Genomic DNA, 24,973 nt, shown 5'->3' on the forward strand with positions numbered 1-24,973 from the left:
GAGGTGAGAGGTTGCCATTTTCTCAGTAATAAGTCTGCAGGGATTCTTATTGGGTCGAGAAGTAGAATTTGATTCCAAGGACTGCCTCTCTCAATTCTCTTTCATAGATATCTCTTCTATGTTGAAAAATATTGTGTACATTCAGTAATCCAAAAACCCTTATTTTAAGATGAGAATTAAGATGCTTTGAACTTCACTTGTGTTCTAAGAAGCAAGGAAATTGCAAATTAAAGTGCTTGTCTTAACCTCTGTGTGATATAAAACGTAAAGACTTTGAACAGTGCCTTGTAGAGATGCATCAAGCACCTTTTGAATTTCTTCCTGGCTGCAACCCTCTCTAGCCTATTCTCAAGCTGAAAGGCATGGCAAAGTGCAGGGGCTTTTCTAAAGCCAGAATAATATGACATTGTAAAAACAATTTACCACTAATATGGCATGATGGAGACTAAAATGGGCACCTTAATTTGCAATTCCCAAACTTCGAGCATGAGGGAACATTTAAAACATCTTAAGTCTCATCTAACCACTAAAAACAAATAAGATGTGTTATCTGATGTAAAAAAAGATAGTTGTTTTCTAGAGTTTAAAGGATCTGCACCAGATTTCGAGGGGTGGTGTTACTTATCACTCTATTGATGTCTGCAAATGTTCAGGCAGATTGGAGAGATGTCTTTTATTTTATGACCAATAGAATGTTCAGGGCTTATAATATAATGGCAGAATGTTGAAAACTGACTATATGATGACTATACTACCACTACCATGCCAATATAATCTCTATTATTCCTGTGCATACACACAATGGGAAGCCAGGTTCCCATAAAATGTATATATGGCAGTCAAAATGCACACTTTCATTACATATGATGTACATGTACTTTCCTATACAGAAGTGATAGCCAAAGGACTTCATGAAGCAACCTCATTCCATCATTTGCGAAGTTGTCAAACCAGTCTCACTTAATCTAAACTGTTTTAAATTCAACCACTCACTTAAATGACTTGTAGGAAAGGCTGTTAAAAGAGAGGGGGGAGATTAAACTTTGGGGACAGCAAAGATGGATAAAGATATTCTATAGGGAAAAGATTTAGTGCATGTCTTCAGTGGACAAATACTGAGCTAAAATGAATGACAAGTCTTCTCCCTGGAATACACATGTATATAGGAATGCTTGCAAAGGGTTGCTGCTATGCCCACCCTTGAAATGGTGTAGTTAGTTGGAATCCTATTCTGTATGGGCCAAAAGTCTTATCTCTACATACTCACATTCTTTAATTAATACTTGCACAGGTACAAAATACCTTCTTCCTTACTGTAATCTACTGCCAGTGAAAAGACCTTGGTGAACCTGGCAACAGCTTCAGTGAGACATGTACCCATCTTCAACATCTTCACAACCCCCCCTTCTTCTATCCCAGAACATGGAACATCACAGTTCCTTGACCTACATTGCTGCTATTCCCTTTGCATATGCTCCTCTTTGTAGACCAAGTTATTTGCGCATTTTAAATATGCCAACTTCACTCCCTGATACTTTCATGAGCTGGTCAGCTTAACTGATTTGAATCAAATTTTTGAATCAGTTAAGCTTAACCACTTAACTGATTTGAATCAAATTTGCTACAGCTGTAGGGACACCTCAGTGGCGAAGATTGTGATGATGTCATCCACCCCAGTTCAAGATGGCACATGTGTTTACTTTTGAGGTACAAGTGCACTAACTTGTAGACAGTCTAACCAATCTGAACCAAATTTGGAACAGCTGTAGTGAGTGACACACAGGGACACCTCAATGGTGCAGTTTGTAATGATGACACCACCCCGATCAAGATGGCAGACACATGGATATTTGAGGCGCAAGAGATCTAACTTGTGGACCTTGATTTGCACCAAATTTAGTCCAGATGTAGAGAAAGTGAAAGGAAAGTAGGCTGATTAGTTCTTACTACTACAACTTGTTTTTAAAGTGGGAGGGAGGAGGGCATCTTGCTGCCTTGCTGGTGCCCAAATAATCAGCTATCTGAGCTGTCCACTTCATCTTGCTCATGAAAGGTCTTCCCATGGAAGTAAGTGATCTAGTCCCATCAGATTATGACACTGCCTGCTGTAATATGGAAGTAATCACAGCAGTTGCTTGGCCCATATAAGTGTTTTCTACAGATAGTACAAGAGCAGTTCATGTAATAAATTGGCCCTCAGTGGTGAGCCACTGATACTTACCCAGGTAAGTTGACCACAAGTTAAATATTCCTGCAATCCCTGTGGAAACAATATTGCTTCATTGTAAGGGGGTTCTTGGGCTGACTAACATGGATTGGATTATTCTTAAATTTACTATATCCCTATCCTCCTTCCAGGTTATGCTCTGTCTGCTCACATTCTTTCAATGAAATTTCTGCTATGATTTGCTGTTTTTATCTGACATTCTGTGTTTTATCTTGTAGCAGAACTGATGCAATATATTACATTTATACTTTTCCTAGCAAAATGTAGAATGTCATTGGGCAGGGGGTAGGGGGAGATAACAAAATGAACAAATTCAAATCTATTTGGCAAAAACAACAAAATCTATTTCACTGTTCATTTGAAATAATTTAAAAATACATGTAGCATAAACTGCAAAGCATTGAGTATTACTGTGGCTTTGATGCTAAATGACTGCTTTGTTGTCCATGGCAAATTAAGACTGATTAAACCAAACAAGCTAAATAGGATTGACATTATCACTTTTCATTTAGAAAATTGGAATCAATTCAGGATGGCTAATGCTCATACAACTGATCACTTTGTAAGCTTCTGCAGTAACACCATTAAATGACTAGATGGAGTCATGAACTCAATCAGCATTAGGATAAGCCTGGATGAATAATTAATCTCATGAATAACTGGCCACTGGATGTGGCTTTGTTTGTGGCTGTATGCATACAACTGGGTTATTGAAATAACTTTCACACACATTCCCAAGATCTTATCCCCAACCACAATATTGTAGATGATGCTTTGCCACATTTCAAAAAGGATATTATCCAGAAACCAGAAGCAACAGACTGAGATACAGCTTCATGTAACTCTGGTGCATGAGACAAAGTGCAGCAATCTCTGTAACTTGTTTAAATGGAAATGTGTATTTGATATGCAGAGGGGTTCAGAATACGTGGATATTTATTACATTAAATTATCTAGGAATATACCAGTGTGGAGCATGTGTTTGCCCACTTTTTTCCTTTCACAGGATTCTGAAAATTTCCTGAAACTTCAAGTACAATGAAAACTCCCTTATCACAAGAAAGCGAGGCAGTGGCCATCTTCATAGTTATGCCAGTGTTTGCTTTTGTAAGAGCAAGACTGGTCACAGAACATAGCAGATTGCAGTTAAACAGGCACATTTGAGGCCAAGTTGGCACAGTTGCTTCAGCTTAGAATATACATGTTCTTACTGTGAGGGGTAAATATTATTCTGGAGAATATTAACTGAATATTTTAAGTTGCTCCTGAACTAGCCCTTAATAAACGTATAAAAACTGACTATCTGTTTCACACACACAAACCGCATCCTTATTTGTAGGGATGCTATCAGGAATGTGAAGGCTCAAAATGCGCTGAGGTTTTCAAGAGATGCCAAAAATAAAATAAAATAAATAATAAATAAAAATGAAAACAAGATTTTACGGATATGTTCAGAACAGGAGGAGAGGTAAAGGAAGCTGTAGGTTGCTGGTTGATGAAGATGAAGGAATGGCATACGGTGACAGAGAGAAGGTATAGACTCATCACCTATTGTACATCTGTTCTCCCTCAAGGCAAATGTGGCCCAGCTGGATAACAGACATGCAAATAAAGAAAAGAAGAAAGTGCTCCTCAAGGTAGCTAAGAGAACACTTTGTTACCTTAAGTGAATTTTAAGTCTCCTGGTCCAGCTGAATTACATCTTTGAAGGAAGGAATTTGCAGATGTGATGCCACAGTCTGGCAATAGTCAGTTCTGTGAATACGGGAGATGTCAAGCAAACCAACCTCTTGTTTCTCCCACTTTTTGAACTTTATTGGTGCCACCAAGTATAAGTCCTTTCACCCTCTACCAAGCAGCCCAAAGTATCTCCCAACTTTCAACAGGTGCAATAAGATGGCAAGTAAGTGTGGAGTGCAGAATAGTGTGGAGGCCTTGGAGAAGCCCCCTGGAAGGGGTAAGTACATTAAAAAAAAAAAAAGATTGCAACACCCCCAGCGGGTGGGGGGGTTCAGTCTGGAGCCAAACTGAACCAGGGGAGTTCGGTTCGACACCAGAGCATTGAATTGAACAGGTTTGATGTTGAACCTGTTCGACATCGAACCTGTTCACACATCCCCATAAGGGAGTGCTCACTCCCTTAACCTCATTTTAGAGGTCAGCATGGTGTTGCTGACCACACAATGGCCTCTACGCGTATGCAGAGGCCAGGTGAATGTCAGAACAGAGGTAGCTGCTATGTGGGATGCTGCAGGGCACCACTTCTCATAGCAGCTTGCAGGTGCCAGTGGTACCACTGGTGACCACTTTTTAAAGGTACCTCTCACTGCCTGCCCCCCCACCCCCGTGCTGCCCTCACTGGCCACCACTGGAAGAACTGTTACAGTACATGTTCAGGTAGGTACCTGCAAAACTATCCTGAACTGTTCAGCTAAGTAAGTTAAACAAAGCAGAACACACTCCACTCCATCAGAGTGATTATTTTTTTCATGGAAGCATCTCTTTACAGTAGCATAAAGCACATGCATGGAAAGTAAGCATGCTTGGAAGAGAAACCAGGCAAAGAATTGTTAGGAAAAACAGCACTAAATTAATCTTCACTTTGAATTGGAACATCATAGTGGAAACAAGCTTCTAGTAAGAACTAATCTGCCTACTTTCCTTTTACTATTCCTACAACTAGACTAAATTTGGACCAAATCAGGCAGTTCACACGTGAGCCCACTTGCACCTCAAACATTAATGCATCCACCATCTTGAATTGGTTGGAAGACATCATCACAACCTATGTGTCTGAAGTGTCCCTATGTGTCCCTACAACTGTATCAAATTTGGTTCAAATCAGTTCCCCCTTGCACCTCAAGGTCCCTGGGACTTTTGCACACAACAGGCTTTACTAGGAGGCTTTACTGATAACTCGAAATTGTCCCGAAACAAATAATGGATTTTTTTACCCCAGATATAAATCGGGCTGCACTCCAATACGCTGTGAAAAACCCAAGTAGAGCTGTGTGAGCTGCTCCCTGATAACTCACAGGGACTTCAGGGTAAATCTGGCCAATATGTGAATGCAACCCCTCCATTCTGGAGAGATGCGAGTTAAAGGGCTTTAAAAGCCCTGTGTAAAAAACTTCTAGGCAGGTTTGGGGAAAACTCCTTCCTGAAACCTTGAAGAAACTGGTGCCAGTTAATATCAACAATACTGAGCTAGGTGCTGTGTTTAACTATTTATATCACATATGCTTTTTTCATGTAGGCACTAGGTGAAGACTTTCATTTTGAGATACTTTTTCTTAAACAATTTTATGATCTTTTACTGCTTCTGCCTTTGGCTCTGTATTGCTCTTGGGAAAGTAATTTCATCATCATTTTTTAAAAAGTGCCTTGATTACAAACTGGAAAGATGGAGGTAATTTTTTCTTGAAGAACCTAACAGTAGATCCACATTGAAATGTGTATATATACCTACCATTTTCTCAGTTCATTTGATGTAAACGCTTGACTGACAAAACCCATGCCGTAAGATGGCACAACGCAGCACCTTTTGGAGAACAGCACCAGATGCAGGATGCGAGGGGACTCACCCGAGGTGTGTGGTGCAGGGGAGCGGATGGGTTCAAACCCTCCGGCTCCCCAGCTCCTGAGGGCCTCCACCCCTCCTTCTTTTCTTCATTGTCTCCCTCACTCCAGGGGACCGCAGGGAAAGGAGTGGACGCGGCTCCGCTCCCCTAGCTATGCCCCTGCATGGGTGGTAGATTAGCCAGGAGAGAGAAATGAAATGAAAGGGAACATTGAGTCCTGGGGTGGGGAGTATATTTCCTTCCCAGGCCCAATTCCCCTTCAGACTGCCAGGGCTGAGCAGACTCGGTTCCCTGGGGCCGCTGCCTACTGCCGTCATAGCCCACCTGGTGCCTCCACCGCGCGGCTCCCTCGCACCAGTCAGCACAACGTGTGCGCTTTGGCGACCCCCCCCCTCCCCGCTTCCTCCTATTCTGTCAGGGGATAAAGGGAAGGCGGCTGTAGCTGGAGGGCTCCTCCGCTTGCTGCTGGTGCTGCACTGAGGCGAAGGGCGGCGGCCGCCGCGGCCCCCAGTCTCCACCTGGCAGTCTCTTCTTGACCTGGGCGGCGGGGCAGCACAGCAGGGGGCTGGATCCTATGGTGAGAAGGAGGAGCAGGAGCCGGGATTGGGGGCCGCCGGCGCTTCCCGTCTGGTCGGGAGGCGGCAGCGGTAGCAGCCGGAGGAGGAGGAGCTGCAATAGCGGCGGCGCGGAACTGGAGCGGCTGCCCGCGAACATGGCGGCGGCGGAGCCCGCGACCGCCACCAACGCCGCCCCTCCTCTCCTGCCAAGTGGCGGCGGCGGCTTGTCTTCGGGATCGGTGCCGGTGCTCTTCTGCTTCTCGGTGTTCGCCAGGCCTTCGACGGTGCCCCACGGCTCCGGCTATGAGGTGCTGATCCAGAAGTTCCTGAGCCTCTACGGCGACCAGCTTGACATGCACCGCAAGTTCGTGGTGCAGCTCTTCTCCGAGGAGTGGAGCCAGTACATCGACCTGCCCAAGGGCTTCGTGGTCGGCGAGCGCTGCAAAGTGCGCCTGGTGCCGCTGCAGATACAGGTGGGTGCGAGAGAGACACACACACTCGCTTGGGAGCAGGAGACACCTCCGAGGCAGCTGCCCAGCCAGCCCTTTCTCCCTCCCCGGGGAAAGCAAGAAAGGGAAGCCTTGCCAGTCTCTCTTCGCACACACCCCACCTCCAGTCAGGAAATCGGGAAGGTCCCTTCACACACCCATAGAGTCCTCCTAGGCTAGCGAAGAAGGATATACGAAATCTCCCGACTCCTCCCAGATTGACAAGCTGCTCCTTACCCTTCTCCAGCCAGCCAAACTGGAATGGGCATGATCCCCTTGCCTCCCACGTTCTTTCTGCAGAGATGGAAAAGGCAGCCACTTCTCACAGTAAATAGCCATCAGGAGTACTTATAGGCTGCTTTTGAATGCTTAGAGGGTGGCTTTCTGTACAGTATCCTCAGTAGACCATACAACAAACCTACAAAGTTGGACAGTTCCATTATTGCAGATGGGGAACTGAGGCCAAGACGTAGTGCCTTGCCTAATAGGAAGTTCATGGTTGAAGTTCTGGACCAGAATTTTGGGCTCACACTCTTGGCCGCAGCTAGACCAAATCTCATAAAATTCAATCCTAGCCGTGTTTATTCCTTAGTAAGCCCCATTGATTGCAGTGGACCTAATTCCATACCCGAGCCACCTAATGGTGCAGTGGGGAAGCAACCTGCCTTAGCAAGAGGCTGTTGGTTTGAATCCCCACTAGTGTGTTTCCCAGAATATGGGAAACTTCTGTATTGGGCAGCAGTGATATAGGAAGGTGCTGAAAGGCATCATCTCATACTGTGCGTGCGGGAGAAGGCAATGGTAAACCACTCCTGTATTCTACCAAGAAAACCACATGGCTCTGTGGTTGCCAGTAGTTGATACTGACTCCACAGCACAACCGTTCCTTTTCCAAATTCCAGGCAAACACTTTCACTTTTGCCTTCACTTGATATCACAACCAAGGCAGTAAGGAAGCAGGAGAAACTGAATTTACTAATCCAAAAGGGAGATTCACACAAATTGCTGTTTGTGAACGGACTTAACTCTCCTCACAAGTTATCTCTAATTATTAGTTGTTACGCTCTTTACATCAAGCTAGGACCTGGAATCTAAATGTCTCCCATCACCATCTGAAAACTACGTGGTGATGTGCTCAAATTTTGGTTCCTTCAATGAGTTTGGGGAGACTGTTTCAATTTATATATAGGTGTTGAGTGGAAATTCTGATCTATATACCAGTGCTCAGTATGGCATCTGGCACAGGTGGTACACTCAGTTAATTCAACCAGAAGAAAGTGAGAATTGGCAATTTCAGTGAAAAACATATTCACAACATTTTAAGAAAACATTTAAAATCAACTAGCGATGTGAGAAAAATCACAAAAAGACAAATGCTGAGAAATATCCAGGGCTAATGTTAGATTGTGAAAGGGAGAGTAGATTGCAGCATGTGTGTCCTAGAAAGAGAATGTGTAAGAAAAAATAACCTCGGTGTACAGAGGAGGGACAATGGCATCTTTTCAGCATCCACCAAGACACACAAGTAGGTGATTGGTACAGACAATACTTAGGAACATAAGAAGCTGCCATGTACTGAGTCAGACCATAGGTCCATCTAGCTCAGTATTGTCTACAGACTGGCATGTAGGGCTCCTCTTTCTCAATGATTAAGTTCTGGTTTTGAAGCATAATAGCAGCCGAATTCCATGTAGAGTTAAGTGTGCCAGCTCTGCATAGGATCAGGTGGTTAGATAGAAATAAGTTCTACTTAAAATCTCTTGGATCTCAATAAATGTGTTCCAAATAGAGATGCAAGCATCTTTGAACTCTCCTGTAAGTTCTAACAATATGCACTTTTGCCAGTATGTGAGTTTGAACTGAACAGAAGATTCTTTGTATCCTACCTATGTTCTATGTTTTATGACAACCATTTTTCTGTTTTTTATGACCACCTTTTTGAACTCTTTTCTCTAAATTTGTAAGATTAATATTTAACATGTATTTTTTGTCATTCGTCTTCAATTAGATATTTGGATGATTTTTTTTTGTTATACATCCCTTTTCATAGATTAGATAAAATTAATAAAAATAAATTACCAGTTGCTTTGATCCAATATGTGGTGTTCTTACTTCTAAATGTATTTACTTGGAAACAAGTCTAATTGATTTCAGTGGATCTGAAATCAGCTAAGCATATGATTTAAAATAACTGTATTACTTGACACATTTGTGTTCTGTGACACTTGCTTTAAGATTGCAGTCTTCAGCACACTTATAGCGCCCTTGAATTCAATGGGACTGACTTCTGAGTGAACAAGTTTAAGATTGCATTGCTCTTGTACTGGCTTTCAAGTATATCTGAGGGAAGCTTCATTCCATGGTTGAATAGAACTGAGCAAGGTGGGAATGAAGTGTAGCAGATGCTAATTGTGTACTGTTTAGAAATATTTTGTTTTATTAAACTCTGTGATCTAATGACCTTCATGGAAGAGCTGAACTGTATATTTTCCTACTATCTTTGGTCCCTTTTCCCTTGCAAATGATGCTGCTCAGCCATTATTTTAAAGTGGAAACTGCCTTGAATGCATTGGCAGAAGGGCAGTATATAAAAAGAATAATTAAATAATAAACATAGAGGCTATGGATCTGTGTTATGCTTCAAACATGAATTTCCCAGAATCATCCTAATATATTATAAGCAAATCATTCTGTTAAATATTTATTAATCTGTATATTTGTTCATCATCTACCTTTTAAGAAAAAAATTAGTTAGGTAATTAAGTTTAAATATCTTGCCATATCACCAAAACCTTAGCACCAGTACCTTTTTTGAAGACAGCATCAGCTATCTAGAGCAGCAATCTCAGGGGAGAGGCTGCTCTTAACAGCCACTGTCTTCCTGAGCAGCGGAATGAACAGCTCTCCCCTGCCTCCTGCTGTGCAACCCTCAGGGATGCATTTTTGGAAGGCAAAGAGTACTCAACGGAGGCAGGCGGAGCAATGAAAATCGCCCCCCTGCCTGTGTGCTCTGATGCTCAGGAAGACTCTCGCTGAGTTAAGAGCAACCTCTGTGCAGGCACATAGCTCTGGATATAAGCCACTGTGAGATAACTTAAGCTTTGATAAAAGCTACTACTCCTTGTTAGGAGACAAACTCAGTCTTCTTTTTAATTTTTTTTAATGAAAGTAAATACCAGAGCCAAAATTAATATTAAAAATACACCCTGCAGTTTCAGCCCCACCAATTAATATGTGCCTCCATGGATTAAAAATTTATTGCAGCATGATGGTGGTGGTGGTGGTGGTGATGATGATTACATTTATATCCCGCTCTTTCTCCAAGGAGCCCAGAGCGGTGTACTACATATTTGAGTTTCTCTTTCACAACAACCCTGTGAAGTAAGGTAGGCTGAGAGAGATGTGACTGGCCCAGAGTCACCCAGCTAGTTTCATGGCTGAATGGGGATTTGAACTCGGGTCTCCCCGGTCCTAGTCCAGCACATCAAACTAAAGCTTTATTTCAGTAATTTAACAATTAAACTGGGAAGACTGGATTTTCAGCCCTTGTATACAGATGTAAAGAGTTTAGAATAATGGTTTACTTTTTAAGATATCTGCTTTCTATAACAGCCTATTTATATTTGGACTTGCAAAAGAAGTATTTGGTACCACATTTTTAAAACAAGCTTGCTCTCAGTAAACTTGGAAACTAGATATCTGTAATCCATTTAATTCAGTGTATCTGTTTTGCCTCTTGCTGATGAGCTATGTCTCTGTGTGTGAGAATTCTAAAGATTGGCTTAATAATAAATAACAACTTTATATAACCACCTCATAACAAATTGTTCCCTGGGTGTCTTACAAAATAAAAATATTACTAAAGTACATATTCAACACTTAGTTTTATTGACATGGGTAGGGAAAAGTGCAAAAAACAGATTTCTTAGTAAAGTTGACATGCAAGAAAACATGAATAACAGATTAATTATTCAAATTATTTCTTTGACAACTGCATCAGCTGGACCTGGGAAAACTCTATTGCATTATTTCAAAGATAACTAGTTTGTGATACGATTCAGAAATAAGAAAAATGTGTTGGGGCAAGCTAACAACCATGACTGAATCCAGAAAGGGCTGTGCATGCACACAAATTCCTTTCAGATGTGTATAGTGTGCATTTGTGTGTGCAGATTAGTGGCATGCACAGAACCGGCGACTGCCAGTTCAAAGGTGGGTGGTGCACGATTTCCCCACCAGCACTGTGGTTTTAAACAGTCCAGTGGAGCGGCAGCATACCTCCTTGCTGCCCTGGTGTACATCGGACCAGAAGTAACAGGAAGTGGACTATTCTAAACCACAGTGCCGATGGGGGAAATGCGGAGTGGGTGAGGGTGTAAGAGCACCCTCCCTGGTCCTTAAAACTACCCCCCCTCACCTTTGAACCGGCCGAACCTCCGGACTTTTGAACCAGTTCAGAGCTTCATAAAAGGACCCCCAAACCGTTTCATGTACATCTCTAGATGACTGATTTTATCTTTTCGCAGTAGCTGTTTGCAGTTGGTGGGATACTACTTCAGAGTGTCCGTTGATCTCCTAGGAGGGGAATGCAGGGGCATGCAGGAGTAGGAAGGAGCTGACAAGCCCCTATTTTTGGATCTTTTCTGAAAATACTTTCTATTATGAAGTGCAACATAAAATCACATTTGAATTGTCAAATCTGAAACAGAAAAACACTTTATTACTAAATGTAAACTGGTAACCTCTAGATCTTAAGTTACTTAGCAATGCCCTTGTAATCTGCTGAAAACATTGTGTTCATGATCTGATTTTCATTTAGCATCTTGTATTTACTTGAATCCACAAGCTTTTTTTTGTCTATTGAGATAGTGTTCTCATTCTTGCTTGTCTAGTTTAGTCTTCAAGTGCAAACCTCTCCTCTCGGAAACCAACCATCTTTATTAATGTTGGCTGATCAAACACTAAGTTTTGCTGTGGCGATCCTGAGGCCAAGGGTTGACTGTGCTAGTCAATGTTGAAATACATTAAAATTCATGCCTAAAGAGTTACTTGACCTTTAGTCCCTTAAAATGATCTATGTAATAGTAATTGTAATTTCACACAAGACTTTTTTTTAACCCAGCTGAAGGGTTTCAGCCAATGTATATGTTTTATCCCTGTAGATATATAGCTAACACAGCACCTTTTAAAAGTGTCAATTGTCTTTATTTAGCAGGGGGAGAGCAACTGGCTCTATCAATCCCTACCACAGCATCCCTCCAGTGGCTGTTGCTGGTGTCTGTCTTTCATTTCTTTTTTAGATTGCGAGCCCTTTGGGGACAGGGAGCCATTTTATTTATGTCTATGTAAACAATTTTTGGAACTTTGGTTGAAAAGCGGTATCTAAATATTCATTGCCCTTGTCTAGCAGTCCTGGTTTCTGGCCTCCTTGGGTCCTCAGAGGTTCTTTCCATTTTAAGAATAAAGGTAAACAGCATTTTAGGAATACTGAGGGTAGACCTCCAAGCACATACACTTATCTGACAGATCTCTGTCCAATTTCTGAAAGGGGGAAAAAGAACTCTGTTCTGCAGATTTCAGTGTCATTTCAAGGAGAAGCTAACCATGATAAGTGCCTCTTAGCTAACATCTATGTCATCATCAGTGCACCTCCTCTCTCTCTGAGAGCAGTTTAGCACTGTATTTTTAGTGAATTGTTTTATTAAGGTGAAAGATGAATGTATAAATTTATATGAAGCACATTTTTAAAAATCGGAAAAAGAATAATATGCGTTGTGCAAAAAGGGTGAGTTGATGCATCTCCTTAGCATGGAAAACAGGTTGTCGATCATTCAACTTAGTGTTCTGGATGCAAGCTGTAAAACTGGGATCAATGTGTGGGTAATGAACCTACTGGGATCACCTTTGGCATGTTAACTGTCTCCACCGCTATGTAAAGGTAAAGTGTGCTGTCAAGTCAGTGTCGACTCCTGGTGACCACAGAGACCTGTGGTTGTCTTTTGGTAGAATACAGGAGGGGTTTACCATTGCCATTTCCCGTGCAGTATGAGATGATGCCTTTCAGCATCTTCCTATATCGCTGCTGCACAATAGAGGTGTTTCCCATAGTCTGGGAAACATTAGCATGGATAAAATCATACTGCTTGTCTCTTACCTTCAAGTTTTTATTTTATTTTAAAATTTGGGCTTTTAAAATGCCATTTGTAAAGTGTAATATTTTCAACGTATCTTGAAATTTGTTGTAGATCTGTTTATAAGAATTCAAGGTGTTTGACATTGCTGTATTAACCTCTCTGCTTGTCATTCCTTTCTTTAATCTCTGTCAATGCCTGCTGCTTTTTGAAAGTCAATTAGATCTTGAAATACGTTTGGATTGCACTACTGTTACCAATTTCAAATACAGCAGGTTATATGCAAGAGTTATTATATAAAGGTAGTGGCTGGGATCCAAAGAACTGCGTAACCAGTCCTGAACACATGAGTGGGATTTGGACTTCTTTCTCAAACAGCAATTCCTTATCCTACATAGCAAGTTGTCTATGAAACTGAGTGTTTGTGATACAACATGGGAGTGTGCTGTTCCAAGAAAAAGTCAAATATCTTACTGGGCACATATAGCTCCTGTCGTTTACCTAAAGTGGGTTTTTAGATCCCAGCTAATATAAAATACATTTTTGCCTTAAATATTGGCTTTTGGTACTGAATCTCTGATTTTTCTCCTCCCTCTTCCTCAGATAACTACATTGGGCAATCTCACACCTTCAAGCACTGTGTTTTTCTGTTGTGATATGCAAGAACGATTCAGACCAGCTATCAAGTATTTTGGAGATATCATCAGCGTAGGCCAGCGATTGGTAAGTACATTTAATATCTTAGTATAACAGTTGCTACTATCAAGTCTTTACTATCACTGACTCTTTTATTGCTTAAATTTTATTTTTGTATTGCTTCTTCCCATTTGCAGCTTCAGGGTGCAAGGATTTTAGGAATCCCAGTTATTGTAACAGAACAGTATCCTAAAGGTCTTGGAAGCACAGTGCAGGAAATTGACTTAACTGGAGCTAAACTTGTTGTCCCGAAAACAAAATTTTCTATGGTATTGCCTGAAGTTGAGGCTGCAATAGCAGAGATTCCTGGAGTCCGCAGTGTTGTTTTATTTGGAGTAGAAGTGAGTATTTTATTTATTGCAAGTTTATCTATTTTTCTATAGAAGTATTACTGTTTAGACAAAGCTTTAACATTATTTGTAAAACTAATTTATGAAACTTGCCTTAAACAAACATAATTATTCACATTTATGGTGCTCTTTCAGTGTCTTACTATGTGGAAAATATTAATTTTTTCAATTTATATTACTTGGCAAAAAAGTGTTCAAAGCATTTTACACAATGCAAAAAAGAAAAATAAAGAACATACAGAAGTTACAAATACTCTTGTTGTGGTGTCTTGGATATTATGTTCATGTAATTGTTAAAAATATACATTTTGTTTTTGTTCCAAGACTCATGTGTGCATCCAACAGACAGCGCTGGAATTGGTGGGCAGAGGTCTGGAAGTTCACATTGTAGCTGATGCAACCTCCTCAAGAAGTATGATGGACAGGATGTTTGCCCTAGAGGTAACTACTTTTAGACAGTCTTGCTTGTAGGATTGACTCTAGTAATTGATAGAAGAAAAGTATATGCTTTGTGTCAGATGGATTATTCCTTCATACTATGTGGAAAGATGAGAGGTAGCTGAAAGCCATCTATTCTTCTGCCAAAGAAATAACAAAACATCTCAAAGGCTTTATTTTCACTAACTGCTTTGATATCCTCTACCTAAAAGTTCAGAATATCAGGATTAAAACACACACACACACACACACACACAAACACTCGTAAGATGTGAAATATTGTTTATTTAAATGTTAAGGAAATTAACAAGGCCAGCCAGATGGTCTTCTGCAGAGAAACAATCCTTTTTTCAGATATAAAATCTTAGGGAATGATAGCTCCAGCACCCTAACGCACTGGTTGTGGGGAAACCTAAATAAAAAGTAAACTTTTCCTTTTCTGTTGGGCAGGGGGGTAGAATCCTTAAGGCTAATTGAAAGTTGATACTTGGTTAAAAGCCATTACACTGATTAAATGCAAGCTTAATGTAATCTTCTGTATAATGCTTATGATGCAAAAGGAATATATGTAACAGACAATCTTAAATGCAAACTAGCATGGTAGTACATCTCACATGTATGTTGCACCAAAATATACTTTCTACTTTGTCTTTCTCCTGATTGTGAAGGACTTAATTGAAAAATAAGTAGAACAAATAGGGTACAGGTGCCCCTCATTATCCAAGGAGTCCATACCTGCAGTTTCACATATCCATGACTGGGTCTTAGAGACCCAGATTAATTATCTGTGGGTAGAAAAAATAGGTGAATTCACCCATCCACGATCAAGTGGCCAGAAATAATCTGGAAATGACTTCCAATGCCATTTCTGGCCACCATTTTCTAGTGGAGTGGGGGAGTGCGCATTGCTGGAGACCTGGAGAATAAGGTACTGTATTATTTCTTCTTCTTCTTCTTCCTTTTGCCCACCTTGCTCTTTTGTCACCCCCCCTTTTTTTTGCTTAGGAACCTAACCCCACATTCCCATTTACTGAAGGTTTTGTTATTTGTGGTTTCCATATTTGTGCCTATAGGTGAGAATGGAACCCCTGCGAATAATGAGAGCCACGTGTAGTAATTTACCAACAGATGTATATTCTGGGACCTCCAGAATGGCTAATAATAAAGTCACTAACAAAAAGTGGTGACTCGCTTATATTTAGCACAGGGAGAACAACTGGCCCCGTTTGATCCCAAGACAGCTTCCCTCCATTAGCTGTTGCTGGCATTTACTTCTGTGTTTCTTTTTAGACTGTGAACCCTTTGTGGGATAGGAAACCTTCTTCTTCCATTCAAACCAATTTGTGACCTCTTTTGCTGAAAAGCGATCTATAAATAGTAGTAATAGTAATTAATGAAACAATAGACCACAGCAGAAAAGGAAGAAGAAAGAAATTGAACTCTTGTTGCCATTTTTAGACCTGGAGATTCTGTCTAATTAAAAAAAAAAGCAGAAAAGACAGTGCATTGATAACCACCAAATGCTAAAATTGAAGGAGAAAACTAAATGTTTTTTATAAAACATCATGCATGTACATGGCACTTTACAAAAAATGAGAGAACAATTCCCTGCCCCAAGGGGGATTGCAATCTAGATTTCACTGCAGGGTAAACAGAGGGTGTACTTCACTTTAATTATGGTAGACAATGCGGACTAAGGCATTTTGCTCAAGGCTTCATGGAAAATGCCCTGCCTAAGGCAACATACTCAGTAGGGCAGCCTGCTGATGCTAAGAAGAGCACAGTTGCAGAGTTCCCCAAAAGTGTCAGATAGTCCTGGTTTGTGGTGGAGCTAGCAGCTGTAGAGCTGAACACTGAGGGGTCAGAAATGGGGAAGGCTCAAGAAGGACGAGTACCTTGGCAGTGAGGGCAAGTAACTGGAGTTACAGGCAAGAGCGGGACTTTGTAGCATGCAAAGCTGTTATTCCAGCAGCTATCTTAGGTTCCTAGGAGATTTATAAAGGCTTCACTACAAACTCAGGGTTCGAATTGGAGTCTCCTCAGTGCAACCTTGGGTTGCGCTATGGTTGGGACCGGAGGAAACTTCAGGTCCCTGCAATTCTGGTCCCCCATTACATGCACATGTGGCCATGCACTACATCATTCATGGGCCTTCAGTCTGCCAGCCACACCACACATGTGGAAGAGTACCTTGGCAGAGTTAGGAATATTATTTCAACATGGCAAACACAGTGAATCCCACATGGCTGCAAACCCAATTTAGTAATTTAAAAGTATGCTATTCAGAAGCAATTTAGAATTATCTTGGGTATAATAGTAAACCTAAGATACAGAACCATGTTAAGTGTGCATCATCCTGTGAAAAGCTGTATATGATTTTACGAGATGGTGTATGAGATTTTAATCCATCCCTTCTGATGTGGTTAGACTCTTTAACAGGCAGACTAGACATGTGTTGGGCACAGTATAAGGTGGCGATCTCACTTTGCACTGCATCCAACACACAGCTCTAGTCTCCCTCTTGTTAGTGTGCTGATTTAGGCCAGCAATAGCCTTGGCTCCTTATTCAAACACAGTAGCAGTGACTCTGTTTCATATTCAAGAAGGAGCATTCCGGGAGCTATGAGTTAACATCTACATCCCTCCCAGACAGACCAACACCACAGTTGGGACTGAGTTTGTTTTTGTTTTGTTTTTTAAGATTGTTAGCCCCTTGGGGACATTACTATTATGTTTGTTAATGTTGCGTGCTGCTCAGAGCCCATGGGATATACCATATTGTCTGGTGGAAATGCTGTGGCGTGTATGTTCTTAAAAGTTATTTTAAGGCACCTGCAGTGTTTACACAGCTGTGGTGTAAGATTCTCCTTGCCAGAATTGATGGGCAAGGTAAGGAGGTGCGGTGGCAGCACAACAGGACCCTCCGACCAACAATAGGCTCGATGTGGTCGAGAGGGCCTGAAGAAATGGAGGTGGCAGAGTAGGAGCGGCAACAGTGTAGTTGGGCCTTCCTGGCCCTAGGTTTGCATGCTCTTCCCACCTTTCCATTTCCCATGGAGTGCCATTTACACCCCACATGGGGGCATTTTGGCCCCCTTGCTCCCCCCACCCAAAAGTGTTTGCTTGGGTGGGACTGGCCAGGTTGGGCCCACAGCAAGGCCATGGCCATATTTAGCGGCCAGTGTGGGCATCGCGGGGGCGAGTGGGCAGCAGGAGGCACCTTTAAGTGGAAATTAGAAGGTACTTACCTACCTGTATTGCAGGCCCTGAAAGCTTTTCCTAGCAGCAGCAGCGGATCAACTCCGCCACTCATCTGCAGCCACTTTTCCAAGCATTGCGTGCCCCAGCTGAGAAAGGGAAATGGAAAGGGGTGTGTGTACTTGGAGCTTTTGCTGCAGTGTTTATGCCGATGCAGTGTTTCTGATGGGATTGTAAAACATTTCAGCTATTTTTCAATGGTGCGGTGTTTACACTGATGCGGCCTTTCTACCAGAAAATACGGTAAACAAAATAAATACCTAAAAATGCTTCCAGCCCTGAAATATGCAAGAGATGAAGTTTTCTCCAGGCAAGGGGTTCTGGTAGACCCATAATAAATGTACTTAGAGTACCTCATCTGCATCAGTGCTGAAGACAAGCCCAGAGTTTCCACAACTTTATTGCATGGAAAGATTTTGCATAGAGCTTTAATTCTGATGGTAGGTTAATTTCCAGAGATATCCACACCACAGTAGGCTTCTCTCATATCTCAGTCAATCTTTATTTTGGCCTTAGACCAGCATAAAAGCAATTTTTAAAAGAGAGGGGGGAAAGGACATGAGATACAAGCAGGGAATAGGCCATACAATATGAAATATGGAACTTTAAAAGGGGAAGGTAGTAGTAAGATGAAGGTAAATTTAAGAGTTTAAATATATAATGTATAAATTGCTAAGCAAGTCTACAGCCTAGTAAGCAGTAGGCCTGGAGGGCTCAATATATAACAATACAGTATTTAAAAATAGTTTAAAAATAATTAGAATATTTAAAAGTACATAGAAGAAATTAAAAATAAGTAATTAAAAAGGGGTTGCAATAATTTATGTGAGAACATAAATTGAAACTGAATTTATGTAGGCTCAGCCCACAGTCCCTCTAGGCAGAAGCTGTCAGGGCCCTATGGATTTTGCACGCTGCAGCACAGAACTTTGCAGTATTGTGTGTGATGGTGGATCCTTCATCTGAGAGCAGCAGCAAAGTATAAAATTTACTTGAGCAACCAGGATGTCTGTGGAGTACTGGTGAGATGATCTCTATAGAAGGGTGCAGTCATCTTTATAGAAGGGGCAGAAGAGGAGAATATGTGCTGTGGTTTCCACCTGCCCTGTGTCGCAAGGACATAATCTCTCCACAAGGAGGATCTTCCTGTACCTGCCTTCTAGAATGGCTGTAGGGAGGCCATGACAACGTGCCAAAGGAAAGGCACTCCTGTGGATTGGCATGTCCAGTAGTGATGGGTATGTGACAGGAGAGAAGAGGTATCTCAGACCTTCTGGTGTGGTAAAGTTTGGGATCCTGACCAGGTCTGTTTGGCATTCTATGTCCATTTTTGGCATTCTATGTCCATTTTCCTTTGTTTAAGCACAGATTTGGCCTGGTCGTATCGCATAGCTAGTAAAAGGGGAAGGGAAAATCCCAGGCTTGACAGTTTGGTCTAAATAGCTCTTTTCCAAGAGGATAGAAAGGAGTCCTGGAAAGTCAGTGATGAAAGAGGACTCTCTCAGATCTGTAATGCTAAAAATATCAAACTGGCTGCCTTAATCCATCTTCAAAGTTGTGTTTTATAGCTTATTAAGGAGAGAAGATTTACCCAGTCATCCATCTAGGTTTTTATATATCAAGAATTGTGATATTTGATTTGAGTCAGCATATAGAATGAACCTCTGAGGCTGGAAATTGTGGTGTTCTATCAAATTCACTATGTCAGTTAACCTTTTATGATGGTAGCTGAAGAGCAGCATTGAAGCAGCAGAGCTTCTAAAAGTAAATTTCCTGTAGCCAGAGGCACTCTTAGCCCTTGATTTCGGGGCCAAAGTCCAGGGCCTCCACAGCCCCTGGGGGCCCCCAAATCTGTCTTTCCTCGGTGGTGTGGTGGGGGGGAGGGCTTTAAAGGCTCCAAAATTACCTAGGTGCACCTCTGGTTGTAGCTGGCCATTCCCCCACCCCCCACACACTTTTCTTTTGTTTGTCTGATAACTGCAGCTGAACTTACTTTAGCTGGTCAATTTTGTGTTTTGTAGTCTGACTTTCAGATTTATTTTGTCACTTATTGTGTAATTGAGATAATAAGCTTGTTTATAAATGGCAAGTACATTCCATTCCATTCCATTTCCTTGCTTTGTTTACTGAGTTCACTTGTGATAGACTTTTTCCTTCTGCTTAGAATCCAGAATAGTTGTCTTGAAGGTCAATAGTATAAAATGCACATTATATATATTTTACAATGTTTTTGCCAGTTGCAGAAGTTGATGTTACATAAATGTGCTAATTCAGAGGTTTTCAAACTTGGGTCCCCAGAAGTTGCTGGATAACAACTCCCATCATCCTCAGCTCCACCAGTGGCCTTTGGAGCTGGGGATGGTGGGAGCTGTAGTCCAACATCATCTGTGGGACTCAAATTTGAGAACCCCTGCACTAATCAAACCTGCACATAGACCCACACAATCTCTCATATTCACAATTCCAGTTTTCATGATCTGTCTGGTGTGCTCCATGTGTTTTGGCATTTATGCATTTCCAGGAGTTAATTCCTGGATCTGAAAAATATAATGTAACCTGAAAAATCTGTCATTTTAAACATGAATAGTTTTTACTCCTACAGTATTCTCTGTAGATGGCTTCTGTGTAGGCTGCTTAAGGATAAATGTAATATGCCCTACATATGTATGCAAAATCCAGCTGCATTCTATAGGGCATTTTAAAGTCAAATGTGGAAATGTTTGTACAACAAAGCACCTCATTATAACTTATAAGCTGTTTAAGGTCTGTTATAACTTACCACAATCAACCTGTAAGTCAATGCTGCAAAGCTGGTTTAGGATAAAATAAATGGTTTAATGGAGAAAGTACTTTAAGGAAGCTCATGGTGGCATGCAAGAAAAACTGGATGAGCATCCATCACAGATTATTTTCCATCTTGGGGAGTTGTCATTGCAGGGCAGTTGGATTAAGTAAAGTATTTCTCCCCAGATTTTTCTGCCTCTGTTGTGGGTATTGCAATAATGACAATGCTACTAGTGAACTATTTTCTATACTGCAGTCATTTCAATATCTGATTCACATACTTTATGGGAATAATTTAAAACTCTCAATTCCCATCTCTCTGCCCCATTCAGTTGTGCCCACTGCTACAGAATATCAGCTTCAGTGATTTTCTGGCTGAACATCCATGTTTTAATGGCTCTTGTAGGACTCACTGAATAACAAAATATTAGGAGGTCTCATTAAACTTAATTTAGAAAGTTAACTTTTTCAGACTAGTCATAGATGTGTACTTCATTTTAACCGTCATAAAACAGACATAATGCCAAACTGCTGCTTCTTATTCCTGTTTCATTACAGAAATCCATGTTTTTAGCCTACTTTCCTCAGGGAATGTAAGCTTATGAGATCACCTGGCATTCAGTGTGTGTGTGAGTCCATGTGCCCCCCCACCATCAACTTCACAATGCCTGGACCAATATGAACCAAATTAGGTACAATTGCAGGGACAAGTCAATGGCATAGTTTGTGATGATGTCATCCACCCTAGTTCAAGATGGTGGATGTGCAAAGGTTTGAGGTGCTAGTGGGCTAACTTGTGGACCGCCTAATCAATATGAACCAAATTTGCTACAGGTGTCGGAACCTATAGGAGTGGCTCAATGGTGTAGTTTGTGATGTTATGCACCCCACTTCAAGATGGTGGATGTGTAGACATTTAAGGCTGAAGTGGGCTAATGTGAGTATGGTAATTATCAATTAAGAGTATTTTGAAAGGAAAGTGGCAAATTCAATCTTACCAGAAAAACTTGTTTTTAGTTTTGATTAGCTTGTACCCCACAATCCAAGTAATGGCTGAATCTTAATAATAGTGATCTGAAGAGTTTCCATTGGGAATACATTTTTGTTATGTGACCTTTTAGTATTGTGCATTTTTTCTCTTCAACTGTTTCATCATTGTTTAGATACACTTTGTCTGATTCTAGTCCATATAAATTACACTGAAAGAGAACTTCAGTCCCAAACTCCTAATTGATGTGTCCCTCTGTTTTCTTCAAATTAACTAGATATTTAGTGACATGAACAGCAAAGACAATGGCTGACATCCTAATGAAGGTGCACATAAGAGGGGTCACACTGGGAGCCCTTGTGCACTCCCCCCGCCCTCCCCCGCCCCCCAGTAGCTGAGGAAGAGTAACATTTTTCTAATCTTACAGAGTGCTTCCAGAGTGCAGGGCGTTCTCAAAACTCTTATTACTCTTGTGCAACAGTACACATACAGCAGGGAGTTGCTCGAAGGTGCCCAATGTGTCGTTGCAATCCTGATTTAGAAGCATGCTTCATTGATCAGAATGTCAGCCAATGGTTCTATTGCCGAGAAATTACTTACCAGATAGACACCATCCTTAATTGTCTACTTCTTCTGTTTCAGCGTCTTGCTCGCACCGGGATTATTGTTACCACAAGTGAAGCTATATTGCTACAACTGATAGCTGACAAAGATCATCCCAAATTCAAGGAAATTCAGAACCTCATTAAGGCAAGTGCTCCAGAGTCGGGGCTTCTTTCCAAAGTATGAAGATTACATTCTTGCAAGAAACAGGGCAATGAAAGAAAATCTAAAGGTGTAAACACACACACACACACACACACACACACACACACACACACTGGGATAACCATAAAGCTACAGATTGATGTATTTGTGCTTGCCTTAGCAGAACTTGTTTAATTATTCTGTCCAGGTGCCAGTGTATTTTGTTAGTCACAGCTCTTAAAGCCTTTGGGTTCCATAGGATCATTTTGTGGTCAGAACACACTTTAAAAACAGATGTGCCTGTTCGTCTGTACAGTACCCACTGATTGTAACACAGCTCCAAAAAAGTGCATATTCTGTGAAACCTTTCTTGATTGTACAAATGTACTGTGGTATTGTTTCACTCTTTGTATTACTAATACAATATAACATAGATAAATGTGATATAACATATTTTAACACTCTACAATGGAATCATATTTTAAATGAAGTAGAATATATACATTTTTGGAAAAACTGCTGCTTATAATTAAACAAGCTAGAGGAACAAATACTGTAGATGCATTACTTTAGGTAGCTAAGCATAGCTTGGTTGGTTCTTGATTATTCAAGACTTCATTACTGAATGCTGTTCCACAGTCATTTTATGGGCTGACATCCAGAGCAGACTGATGCGGATGGTGCTACCCACTCACCCACCCCCATTGCTGTGGCCTTGCAGCAAAGTGCAGACGGTTTTGTACAAGTGCTCCCAAAGGTTTTGCCTGTGCTCCCAAACTGCTCCTTAGGCCAGAAACACACCACTGATGGTCAAGTGGTGCTTTCTCATCAAGGAGTGCTTCCAGAGCAGGGCAAGCTCCTCAACATATTTGCACAAGAGCATCTGCACTTCTCTCTGCGAGCCTGTAGCAGTGGGAAAGGATTAGCACTGCCTGTGTTAGGCTGCTCTGGATTTTAGCCATTGTAAAGTTATAACTGGAATGAGTCTAAAGGTTAATTGACTTTCAAATCCTAAACTACTCTGTCAACTTATTAATTAGACTGTATGAGTGATTGATGATACTGAGGTGGGAGATGTTAAATCATGTGTAGACAATTTAGAGGAAAATGTTTAAAGTGTTAAGTACTAAAATAACTTTTTTTTCTGGATATGTTGGGGGGATTTGTTTTTAATCCCTGTATGTCTAGAATTAATGAACTCCATCTGGCTTTTGCATTAGATCAAGCAAGGTTTAGGGGGAAAGCAGCTTCTTAAGTTTATGCAGTATGTATGCTGAGTAAGCTTTAAAAAGATTCTGGTGTGACGGCATTTTGAAAAGGGCATCTATAACTTGATGCAGTATTTTATAGCTGGAAGTAAATTTGAACAATAGTGCTGTTACTGCAGTGAATTTAACTCAGGTGGTATGATTAAAATTGATATATGGTTTATATGAATAAAATACTTGAGTTTTTAGGAAGATTTTGCAATAAGACCCACAGTACTAACTGGTTTTGTTTTGTTTTTTAAACAATGCATTATTGATAAGTTCTTATATGTCCCACAACCAATGACTCTAAAAGGAATTATCTTGGTCTGTTGAAATAAATGCAGATGTTTACTGTGTCTTATTGTTGTGATATAAAAGTTTGGTCTTCAGTTTCTAATTCCTTTTGTGGGCTTCTAAAATTCTTGTTTTTTCTGTGAAATTCCTATCATTGTAATGGGAAATTGGGTATACTTATCCAAATATAGTACATGGATTAAATTAACTAGCACAGTATGTGACTGGGCACAGAAAAAGAAGGGAACAAATTGAAGAAATAGTTGTCCCACATTAGTGACCTACTTTTGATTTCTTTTCTTCTATATTAATCATGGAGTCAAGCACAGCAAAGTATAAATTAACTGCGATGGGGGGCAACCCTCCTATTTCCTGATATACAGGTGGACCTCTGTATTTGCAAGGATTCCATTCACAATTACAAAACAAAAGTGAAACCGAGAATACAGAGCAATTAAGTCTATGGGTTCTCAGGGGTTAGGTTCCTGGAGGTATGGAAATCTTGTACAAAACTATCAAAAGGGGTAAAATAAAGTACCCTGCCATGCTCTGTGGGCCTCCAGTGATCCAGAAATACTCCCCAGAAGTTCAAATTACTTCTTTTTGCAGAAGAAAATATTTTTAAAAAACTAAATGAGCCACAAAATGGTTTCACTTGACAAAATGGTCAAAATGGCTTCACTTGACACCCCGACCCACAAATATGCAGATTTAACCCTCCCCCACTTTCCCCTTGCTTATGCCACGGTCGGGTGTCAGTTCCCAGACTGTGGATATGCAAAACTGCAGAAGTTGTATCCATGGGTAACAGGTTTGGCTGTATTATACCATGCTAAAGAGAACTGTAGTCAAAAATTCAATTGGTTAGTTTAAATTGTTCTCTTGGGTCCAAAGAGGTAGTGCACCCATCCTGTGCCTAGCTAGATTTTTTTTACTCTTTTTATTCTTCTTTAAACAACAAGTTATATATCACAAACTGCTTGTAAAAGTCATCTCAACTTCAGAAAAGGATTGTCATGTGACATGATTGAGAAACACAAACCAGAAGTCCTGGGGGTGCACAGTGCTAGTGGTGCTACTCTTCAGATTGGGCTAATATGTAAATTCTCTCTCTTGCTCTTCTCAGTCCTTCCCATTCCAGTCTAGTCAATTTCCCCATGAGCTTCCATGTCAGCACAGCATCT

General features: G+C 41.0%; 1 protein-coding gene and 1 long non-coding RNA gene across 3 annotated transcripts in view; one reads left to right on the forward strand and one right to left on the reverse strand.

The window, feature by feature from the left end:
- The window catches only part of LOC128343191 (uncharacterized), a 37,155-nt gene extending 30,985 nt beyond the window's left edge, over positions 1-6,170 (reverse strand). Inside the window, exon 1 of one of the 2 annotated variants that reach the window (XR_008315377.1) lies at positions 5,812-6,170. This is a non-coding gene — a long non-coding RNA (uncharacterized LOC128343191). The other variant, XR_008315379.1, reaches the window with a different exon arrangement.
- Positions 6,171-6,189: 19 nt separating this feature from the next.
- On the forward strand, positions 6,190-23,851 carry ISOC1 (isochorismatase domain containing 1). The gene is made up of 5 exons (XM_053291794.1): positions 6,190-6,838; positions 13,588-13,707; positions 13,818-14,021; positions 14,355-14,471; positions 22,141-23,851. Exons 1-5 carry the CDS (start codon positions 6,383-6,385, stop codon positions 22,285-22,287), a joined length of 1,044 nt encoding a protein of 347 aa, XP_053147769.1. The 5' UTR covers positions 6,190-6,382; the 3' UTR covers positions 22,288-23,851.
- Positions 23,852-24,973: the final 1,122 nt, after the last annotated feature.

This window comes from Hemicordylus capensis, chromosome 2 (genome assembly GCF_027244095.1).
Source record: "Hemicordylus capensis ecotype Gifberg chromosome 2, rHemCap1.1.pri, whole genome shotgun sequence".
In the NCBI taxonomy this organism is placed as follows: domain Eukaryota; kingdom Metazoa; phylum Chordata; class Lepidosauria; order Squamata; family Cordylidae; genus Hemicordylus; species Hemicordylus capensis.